We start from the raw sequence: 11,020 nt of genomic DNA, 5'->3' as shown, positions 1-11,020 counted from the left end.
TATTTTTTTATCTTTATTCATCTTCTTTCTTTCGTGTTATTCATCTTCTTCCTAATTCATCGTGTTTGTCTTTGTCGTCTTCTTATTTTTCTGGTTTTTCTTAGCTTCTTTCGTCATCTTCACATTCTTATAATTTATAATCTTCATCTTCTGCTTTCTTATCTTTAATGTCTTTGTCCTTGTATTCTCAACTTTTTCTTTATAATTTCCATCTTCGTTTTTTTTTCTTTTGAAAAAAAAACTTCCAAGACTAATATCACGATGTTCTCATTTGACTGTATAAGAAGCTGATCCACATATAACTCTACTCAGAATAAAATGAATAAATAATTGTTTTAAAAGGATGCACTAACTTATAAAAAAAAGTACAATGCATCAATCTATTCAAAATACATATTTATGTTACCAAATACATCATCAGTGATATATATTTAAATCGGTTAAGGGGCTTGTAGACACCATTATAGTAACTGGTTATGGTTTGGTCATATCCAGTGTGGCGGAACAACATGAACAACAATTGGAACTCAACTAAACATGAACAACAACTGGAACTCAAAGTCTGCAAAGCTTTTAAATCTCATGTTTGCTACAAAAGATAAAAAGGAAAACACATAGTATTGAGAAGCACAAACCTGTGCAACTAAAATGTTGGAAGACGTTCTATGATGAGTGGACTTGATGATTGCCACTTATGGGACTATACAAAAAGATATTTCGGTGTGAGATAGATGTCTAAGGGAAGAGGATGCAACCTAGTAATCGTCTTACATAGATATTTGGGAACATTACCTTTTGGTGAATCTCTGCCATAAAGACCTTTATGCTTGCGAGATAGATCAATTAGGAAACTTTCATCCCTTTGAACGAATCAAGAGAAGAAAAGTGTGAAATCATCCTCGTCGGCAATAAATTCCTAATCGAAAAAATAAGTCCATCTCTCTCTTACTAAAAGGACAAAAAGTTAAATAGTTGAAGAATTCAATCACCCCTATGACAAATAAAGAAGGAAAATTAAATTAAAAAAATAGAAAAAACAGAACATAACATACCAAGAACAAACTTTGATGTTTGTGCCACCATCGTGCCTCTTTGATGAGTTTATGTTGTATACCAATGACCCAAAACGTCTAAACTAAACTCATGGGAAAACAAACAAAACGAATCAAAGAAAGCTCATCAGAGCTCATGGTCGTGATCGGATTCCAAGAATTGACCAATTCAAGACCTGAATTATTAGATAAAGGATACAAAATACACATAATAAAACCATAAGAAAATAAATAAGACGAATTGAACAAACCTCTTCGGAGCTCATGGTCGTGGTAGGATTTCAAGGATTGATCAACTCAAGACCTAGAATATTATGTAAAGAATACAAAATACACATAATTTACATACATGAAAATAAGCATGACAAAACAAAGATATCAATGCTATTTAAATCATCTATTTTGTTTTTCTCTTTTATATAATAGGAAGAAAAAAATATTTATATGTTCAACTAAAACCTCTAAAGAAAAATAAAGATACCATGAAAATTAAGTTTTCCAGATTAAAAAAAAAAACAGAATATCAAAACAAAGAGGTAAGCAATACCTGAAATATCGTTTAAGTTTTTTTTTAATCCATGGCCACCTTTACCAAATTTCGAGATTGTATTTTAAGTGACCTAAAAGAAAATTAGATCAAAGCTTAAGATTCAAATCAAAAACTCAAAAATAGACGAACAAACACCAAAGAAGATGAACCAATCCAAATATGTGCATATAATACATACACACTATTGAAATTTGTTACCTTAAACTCTTGAATGCCATGAAATTAAAAAATAACTTGCAAAAGAAACTTCACCATTAAAACGACCACATATATGTTCGTAACGTAAACGAAGCTGCGTCTCATAGATGCTTGTTCTTTGAAGCTAAAGAAAAATCAGATATGTATATGACCTAAAAAAAAATTAGAATAAAAAAAAATGAGAGGAAAAATAAATAGCCAAACTAACAATTAAGAGTTTTAAAGTTATACCTCAACTTCTGCCCGCCACTAAGAATCCTTAAGAAAAACGCCTAAAGAAAAGAATTTGAATAAACCCTAGAATAAAAACTAAAAAACTACTATACGTAATGAATATGAAGGGTCCTCACCATATTATATTTTGCTTCTAATCGTTTGCTCTGTTTCATCCACGTACCCAAAAATCAAAAATCAAAAGATTAGTTCATACAAAAGATCAGTTCATACAAAATACAACAAAAAATACAAAAAATAACAACAAAAAAAATCAAGATTGATCTTATTGAAATAAGAAATAACAACAAAGATAAATATTTATCGTATTGAAATAAGAAAATAAAACATTCATAAACTAAACTAAACATAAGCGATGAAAAGAAACTCGGTTAAAAAAAGAGAACATGTAACCAATATGAAAGGAGACACAAACTATATATATATATATATATATATATATATGCGACATGCTTTTTAGGGTTTAGAGGTTTTCCATTTTTATTTATTACGACCAATATCGATATAACCAAATATTTTTTTTTGATTAACCGAATATTTTTTCTTGATTTGTATAAATAGATTCGGCATTATCCTTTCCATTTAGTGAAGATTTTATTATTTACAATGAGAAACTTCTAGAAAATTTGCGGTAAATTTCTGTTTTCGATAAAAACGAACAGAAATGTAATATTTCTGTTTTTTAATCATTAAAAAATATTTTAAAACCCAGATTAATTAAATAGAGAATTCGAAAAAAAAAAGTTAGAGAATCGAACCTGCTACAAAAAAAATAAGAAACCGAGTACTTAACCAATAAATCTACCATTATTTTTGGTAAACTTATCGATTTTTAAATATATATTATATTATGGACCAAAAAATAGTGATTGAGCCATTTTCTTCCAAACATAGGCTTTAATCTACAATTTATTGGGTTTTAATTATAAAATATTTCTTTTTTGTTATAGATTTATTAAAATATTAATTAAATTAAATAGACCAATCAGAAGATGTTATTTTTATTAATGGCATAAACGTAATTTACAACTCTCAACAAAAACATGGGCTTGAGCCCTTTTTCTGCAGATCCAATCAGAAAATATATATATAATTAAATAAAATCAATCAATCAAATTATAAACTGAGCTGATCAATCAAAACATTTGATTTTCATTAATCAAAACGACATCAAAAGCTGTGCATTGAACCACAGACGAATTAACTTCTTAAATACTAATATAGATTATTATTTAATTAAAAAATACAAAATTTTGACAGATCTGCTAGTATTGCGGATGTAACACATCAATTAGAAGGTGTTTCATTTTATATAGGCGGTTCAGGTTTTTTAAAAAGAGATTTGAACCACTTGCGGATTATTATATTGTTTGTTATTTTTTTTATTTTTAATTGTTATACATAAAATTTGTTGAATGAGAATTGAAAAACGTTTCGTTTTACTATATGTTTCATCGGTTCTTGGCACTCCACCCATTCAAGGCCTTAGTTGTGATACATAAAATTTGTTGAATGAAAATTAAAAGATATTTCGTCCTATTATGTGTTTCATCTGCTTTTGGCACGCCACTCATTCAAGGCTTAAAAGAATTTTGTTTTTGCTGCATTTTTTCTAATATATATATATATATATATATATGTATGTGAAGTTTTCAGTTGAAAATACATATATATATATATATATATATATATCTTTGTTACAAAAAATAAAGAAAATTCTTGTGCCTAGTTAGTAAATAAGAATTTTTGATTCTCTTTACCTTATTTTCTTTTCCTGAACTTTTCCTTGTTTATGAATCACATTTATATGTTAAAAACTTTAAATTTTGATTAATGCATGTTATATTAAAATCTGAATGTTTTTTTTTTATCGACAACATAAGTATTTAAAAAGGTTCAGCTAACCAAACCGGAAGTACCGAATCTGAATGGTTTATAAGAAATATAATTAAAATAAAATTGAAAGTTGAGCTTATATCTAAATTAAAAAAATATAAGCGTCTACGAGGCTATAGATTTCACAACATGGATAAAAACTGATATATGGGAGTATAATATCCATGCATAAATATACATTCTTGAATAAACTTTCACACAAGCTCAGCTAGTCAGCTTAGTGTTATTGCCTTCAACTTCTAATTAAACTGATGCGAGTGGGACTCAATATAATGGACCATAGAGGGGTATATATTGGTTGGTGCTCATATGAATTGTGGGCTTTACGTGATAAACACACAAATTCTCAAGGCTATGTATCGAGATTTTAATTAATTAGTTTCGACAAAACAACGTGAAGAAAAGCATTTATTTCATCGTAAGAAATAATGAGAGGTGCTTTATAGCTCAAGTTAAAGAAAAATCTTAACAAAAGAAAATAAAAAGGAAATTATAAAGCTGAATAAAAAAGATTTGAAGTAAACTAATGGACAGTGCCGGACCGATCAATTTGGATGCCCGCATCTAACTTTTTTAAATATATCCTTTTATATATTTTTTTACAAAATTAAAATAATAAAAAAAAAACAAAAACTTCATAAAACAATCAAACTCCATAAACAGTTTATGAAAAAAAAAATTCAATAAAACATATAGTTTTTTGCTGAAATATATATCTTCTTGCATTTTTTCCGTGTAAAATCGTTCATTAAACTGTCGTAATCGAATTTTTCAACTATAGCTGTCTCAATTGATAATAAAGCTAACTCATTTGTTGTTTTGGTGACAAAGATAACTAAAGATTCCCTGCTAGAGCGAACAAAGGAATGTAACAGACCATAGGTGGACGTGGATTCACTTAGGGGGTGTGGGCCTACAATACGGTTTCCTTATTGGGCTAGATTTAGATTTTCCTTTATCTAGTGGGTTTGTGAGTTGGGTTTTTGGGGCTATAAATACAATATAATTTATGGATCAAAAGTTTGTTTATAAAAAGGTTTAAATAAAAAATATGCCCATTTATAGTGGATGCCGCAAAAAATATGCCCCTTTAGAGTGGATGGCTGCGGCGGTCACCTCCCTCGCCTGCCCTCAAGGCCGAGCCTGCTAATGGAAAACTGATTCTGATCAGGTGCGTTTAGATCGATGTAGTGAGCTTTAATTTGGTCGTCCGCGGGTAAGATCTTGACAATATTCTGTTCCAGCTCGATATCTATGACGAAAATGGCTCGACCAAAAATGATTTCTAGGATCTTTTTAGTGGGAGAGTAGTCGTTGAATTGGGTTGGATGGCTCCATGGTCGAATGTGGCTTGATCTGTTGTCTCTACCAAATCGATGATCTCCCGTCCTTTTTTTAAGTTCTCTCAACCAAGTTGATGTAGCCATTCTCCATGCACCCACTAGTTAAACTTGTGGTCAAGTGTTTTGTATTTTGATTTTCTGTCATCATGTTGTTACCTCTTTAAATGCAACGAATATTAGTACATATTTGCCTTGGTCTGATTTTGGTTTGACTTGATCCAGAAAAGAACCAGCTGAATTTTGCGATTTAATCCATCTTTTACTTTGTTACACATTCATGGAACGGAGTAATTAAGGGTTGTCAAGCAGTCGAGCATTTCTTTCTCTGCTTGACTACATTTATTGGGCTTTACATTAGCCCATTAAACATTGTACAGAGATAATAATGAAATAGTCGAAATAAATTAATCGCAAAACGTAGACCGGTTCGGTTCGGTTCAGGTATGAATCGGGCGGGCTTTTTCCACACGACTTCCAAAATCATTCCGGCGACTAAACTGTTTTCTCTTTTCTCTCCAGCAATCTTCGAAGAGAAGAAGGAGACTCAAGTATGGAAGATGGCGAATCATCGACCAATAATTTATCGCGTCCATGGGAATCTTACAACACCGTCTTCACCAACGCCAAAGCGGGTTTGTTTACGGATTCTCTTCGCGATTTGTTTCTCTTTTGAGTAGGATTCTCCCGGAAAATTCTGGAAAATTGTCGACTTCGTGGGTTGATACATATGGTCTTTAGAACATTTAGTTTAATCTGTTGGTTTTAGATAAAAGATCTCACTTTTGGGAATTGCGTAATATTATTATATATTCATAAAATTTTGCATCTTTACTTATTGGATGATGTTCTGAATCTGTGTGTTTACTCGGTAGGAATGGAGGGAGTTGATAAGGAGAAAGTACAGAGGATTGTATATGAAATGAGTAAAGGATCCAAGTATTTTCAAAATGAGGAACGTAAGGAAGCTCTTATGAAACAGAAGATAGAGCATATGCGTGATAGGTGTGCGAAGCTCTCTTCGTCTGATTTATCTAATTATCAGAAGGTATGTGCCACATTTTTCTGAATAAGGTCTCTTTGGTGTAAATCTGTCTTCTTCGTTTTCGATGAATGAGTGTTCTCTTCTTTATATTCTTGGCTATAATGAGGAATTCTGGATTTGGAATCTTTCTTTTTCTTAGTTTGTTAGCCGTAAATTTTTCTATTTGAAGGTGGTTGATAGAAGGATCTTAGAGCTTGAAGCTACACGTGACTTATCCAGAATTTGGCTGCATGTTGATATGGATGCTTTTTATGCTGCTGTTGAAACTTTGAGCAATCCTTCGCTCAAGGACAAGCCGATGGCCGTTGGAGGCTTGTCCATGATCTCCACAGCTAATTATGAGGTATGCTGTTGTTTTTCATCAGGTGGATAAACGATATGCTTGGATGATGTTCTTTTCCCGTATATCGCAGCTAGAAATTATGGTCACAAATTGTACTTGTTGCTAAAAATTTTACTCTCTCTTTTAGGCAAGGAAGTTTGGGGTCCGTGCAGCAATGCCTGGCTTCATTGCGCGCAAATTGTGTCCAGATTTGATATTTGTTCCTGTGGATTTCACCAAGTATACTCACTACAGTGATTTAACAAGAAAGGGTTTGTTCCTCTTTCTTTAACATCTGTAGCTTTATGCTTGCTGTTCTTTTTATGCTTGCTGTTCTTGTTTCTCTATTTCTCTGTTCTTACTTGCATATGTGTGTTTCATGTAGTTTTTAAGAACTATGATCCTCACTTCATAGCTGGGAGCTTGGATGAAGCCTACCTTGACATAACTGAGGTTTGTCGAGAAAGAGGTCTTTCAGGTGGAGAAGTAAGCGTGAGCTCATGAGATGCATACTTTTGTGATTGTTGAATCTTCTTTGACTTTGAGAGAATTTTCAGCTGACGCCGCCACTGTACTCTGTTCATTACTTCACTTTATGCAGATTGCAGAGGAGCTTAGATCTTCTGTTTATTCCGAGACTGGATTGACATGCAGTGCTGGAGTAGCGGCAAACCGCTTGCTTGCCAAGGTTCTCCCTATCTGTGCATAACATTCGATATATCGGCCAAATCTATCTCTTTTCTTGATTCTGCATGCACATGTGTCTGTGTGTCCTATAATAACGTCTTCCAGAATTTGTTTTCTCAATGATCCCTACCATATTTCAGGTTTGCTCAGATATAAACAAGCCTAATGGACAGTATGTTCTACAAAATGACCGAGCAACTGTCTTGACATTCATATCTTCCCTTCCTATAAGAAAGGTGTGTGATCCCGAATTGTTGCGTTGGCTGTCGTTTTTCGGAATCATATTTTGTTCTGAAAAGTGTATGAAGTGAAATTTTCTCTTCAATGACTCCCCAGCTCATTAAATTTGTTGCATACATGCAGATAATGTTGCATTTACATAGGTGGGATTGTATATTCAGTAGAAACTTAGTATATTGGTAGCAGTAGATATGCCACACACACACAGTACTTTAAACTCCTCGCACTGTTTATGATGGCTGGGAGTTGGTTCTTTATGAGTTGTCAAAACCATAATAGTTTTCTGAAATGCAAGTTGGAAATTGGTTAACAGATTGGGGGAATCGGGAAGGTTACCGAGCATATTTTGAAGGATGCTTTAGGAATTAAAACATGTGAGGAGATGGTGCTGAAGGGATCTCTTCTCTATGCTCTCTTCACTCAATCTTCAGCAGGTAACAGTATCTCCTGCTTTCTTTTGACTGTTGCTTTCCAGTGAAATGATTTTGTTGCCTATTGCTCGACAATTTTTTGTAGACTTTTTCCTCTCTGTTGGACTGGGGCTTGGGAAAACAGACACCCCTCAGGTTAGGTCTCGTAAAAGTATTAGCAGTGAGAGGACATTTGCTGCCACCGAAGATGAAAGACTGTTATATTCAAAGTTAGGTGAGTAGTTTGTGTTGTTTTCATTTTTATGAGACCTACAACTCAATAGTCAAAGGCACAATGGATCGTTGAACTTTTTAACAAGACTATTTATCTTTGTTTTTCCTATTGTAGTTAGCAATCATACATCAATATTATTGCCGTTGAATTGTTATCTGTTATGTGTTGGCAGCTGAAATTGCAGAAATGCTATCTCTTGACATGAAAAAGGAGGGTATAACGGCGAGGACACTAACACTTAAACTGAAAACTGCCTCCTTTGAGGTGCACTTCCAAACCTTAAGATTCTCTCTTCTTTGAAATCCACCTTTGTGCTGAAAGTGTAACAATTTGCAATCCTCAGATTAGGAGCAGAGCTGTTAGCCTGCAGAGGTACACATGTTCAAGCGAGGACATACTAAAGCATGCTACAAAGATGTTGAAAGCGGAACTCCCTGTTTCCATAAGGCTGATAGGTGCGCTTCTTTAATGTTGTTATAGTTCTTCTTTCTTTAGAAACCATTAAGATAAAATGTACTATCCTTGCTATTAAAAATTCTATTTGTGCAGGGTTGCGCATGTCTCAATTCAATGAAGAAATCCGCCATTCTGATCCTTCACAGGAAACTATTACCAAGTTCATCGTTCAAAAGGATTCCTCAAGGCAAAATCTGGATGATAGCGACTCAATTGACTTAGACGCTAGTAAGATTGACGGCGAGAGCTTAAATTTATCCTTTGGTTCTCATGAGACAAGCTATGCTCAACAGAAGGATGTTGTCGAATATGAAGAAGAATCCCGAATAGATGCCGACAAAGTAATCCCAAATCAAGAATGTGAGAATAAAGAAGAAAAGCCACGAGTATTGGAAGGAGATGCTCTGCTTATTAAACACACGGATTGCAAACCTGATACAAGTCACTCAATGAATGATAATTCTAATACACAAAACACCAAAGCAGTTTCAGTATTTCCACAGATGGAACCTTTATTTTGGATTGATGGCTACAGATGCAACTTGTGTGGGATCGAGTTACCTCCATCTTTTGTTGAGGAACGACAAGAACACTCTGATTTCCATCTCGCACAGAGACTTCAGAACGAAGAATCTGGCTCTAGTTCGTCTACAAGACCTGCTCCAAAACGAAGGTCAGCTCACAGTAACAACCTCTTGATCCTACTCTGTTTCTTTATTTCTTTCTCACAAGTCTCTGCTTCTCACTGAAACTTCATAACCGTCTTGTTGTAGGATTCTTGGTAAGGAAAAGGCAAATTCCAAGCCGAAGAAGCAGAAACCAGATCAAAAGGAAGGTAGCAAGCACATCCCAATACACACATTCTTCACAAGGAGCAATCAAAACTCGTAAGCTCTGTTAACCTTTCCTTTAATAATGTCACAAGACGTTAGAGTTTTGTAAAGCTGCTCGCTTTAGAGATTCGATTCTGTTGGTGGATGCCACGTGTCGTATGTTATCCCCCATTTTATGAATTAAATTATTTATCTGAACATTTTCACTTTCAGGAACGAAACCCAGAGGAAATGAAGATGGCTCTAAATCTAATCCCACCGAAACTCAATCTCTCGCCGTCCAATTCCCTCGGCGAACCCAGATCGTTACCGTCAATGTCCGACATCCTGACGTCATCAAGAGCTCGAAAGCTTGACTTAAAGATCCAAACTTTAGGGCCGTTTTTCAGAGTGACGGGGAAGAACGCAGACACAGGCGGTGAGGTCGGACGAGCAGAGGGAGTGGTTCGGCCATGGTTCGGGCGCGGCTTGGTTCTGCATCTGGATACGATAAAACTGACGAAAGAGACGATGGCGATGGATAAGTCTGTTCTTGGAGTTGGTTTATACGTCGGAGCTGTAGCTATTCGCCATGGCTACGACTGTGGTTGCCGCACTGCTCAGCTTCTCGCTATCTACGACTCCGATCTCTACCATTCCAAGGTCTCTCTCTGTCACTCCATTTCTAACGAAATTGAAATTGAAATTGGTTTAGTTATATACCGAACTGGACCGAATCCTTTCAATTCGGGTTTTCAATCTTTTAGTGTTGAAAAAAGAAGTCGAAAGTCAAAACCAAATGTTACCAACTGAAATTTGGCTTGATTAGGTTCAGTTTGATCAAATTTTGGTTTGGTTTGGTTTGGTTTGGATTTAGTCCTGTTGAGGGAATTTAGCAAATATGGCGGCTATAGAAGACAAAGGAATTTCAAATCTAGAAAAGAAAGTAATCCTCTATTTCATTATTGTTTTGTGTTCTAGATAACTCTCCAATGGAAGAGAGGATCCAACCTGATTGGAATAGGGTTTTTATACCATTTGTAGTTTGTAAGATCCAAATCAATCTGATCTCCATTGGGGTTAACAACATACTAAACCAAACCAAAAACTTCCATGCATATGTTCAGCTGGTTAGGTTTTACAGAAGAATTGGGTTCGAAGAGGTGAAAGAAGTGAGTGGATCGTCGATTGGAGACATGGCTGATATGTTAGTGTGGGGTGGAGTTGGCACTCGCATGGATGCTAATATCCATCATCTTCTTGTTAAATGGTCCAAAGTTTTCCTCAAATCAACTTCTTAATGACTTGTATATCACGTTCCATCTAAAACCAATCGAAACATACAATTTCTGACAAGAATCTTATATGCACATCAAATGTTTCTTCACAGCTCATCAGATAGTGTGCTATCGAGTTTCCAACTGTTTAATACGAAATAAAATTAAATGCCTCGAGTACGAGTAGTTGTTCTTGTTCAGTGCACCTTCCTTTTGGTTTCCAAATGGGGAAAAGATGAACGGAAATAAATAAAAAGATTCTCTCT

General features: G+C 34.5%; 1 protein-coding gene across 1 annotated transcript; it reads left to right on the top strand.

Moving 5' to 3' along the window:
• The first annotated feature begins 5,037 nt into the window (after positions 1-5,037).
• Positions 5,038-10,869, top strand: LOC18011191 (DNA polymerase kappa). Its single transcript, XM_006393134.2, has 16 exons — positions 5,038-5,101; positions 5,793-5,905; positions 6,146-6,318; positions 6,485-6,658; positions 6,786-6,909; positions 7,023-7,123; positions 7,239-7,325; positions 7,465-7,560; positions 7,878-7,998; positions 8,081-8,209; positions 8,382-8,473; positions 8,553-8,664; positions 8,759-9,338; positions 9,439-9,552; positions 9,712-10,140; positions 10,605-10,869. The coding sequence occupies exons 2-15, from the start codon at positions 5,824-5,826 to the stop codon at positions 9,731-9,733; spliced, it is 2,007 nt and encodes a 668-aa protein (XP_006393196.2). The 5' UTR covers positions 5,038-5,101; positions 5,793-5,823; the 3' UTR covers positions 9,734-10,140; positions 10,605-10,869.
• The last annotated feature ends 151 nt before the right edge of the window (positions 10,870-11,020 follow it).

The sequence above is a fragment of the Eutrema salsugineum genome, unplaced genomic scaffold (assembly GCF_000478725.1).
Source record: "Eutrema salsugineum unplaced genomic scaffold, Eutsalg1_0 scaffold_7, whole genome shotgun sequence".
Classification (NCBI taxonomy): domain Eukaryota; kingdom Viridiplantae; phylum Streptophyta; class Magnoliopsida; order Brassicales; family Brassicaceae; genus Eutrema; species Eutrema salsugineum.
This window is presented reverse-complemented; position numbering and strand designations above follow the sequence as displayed.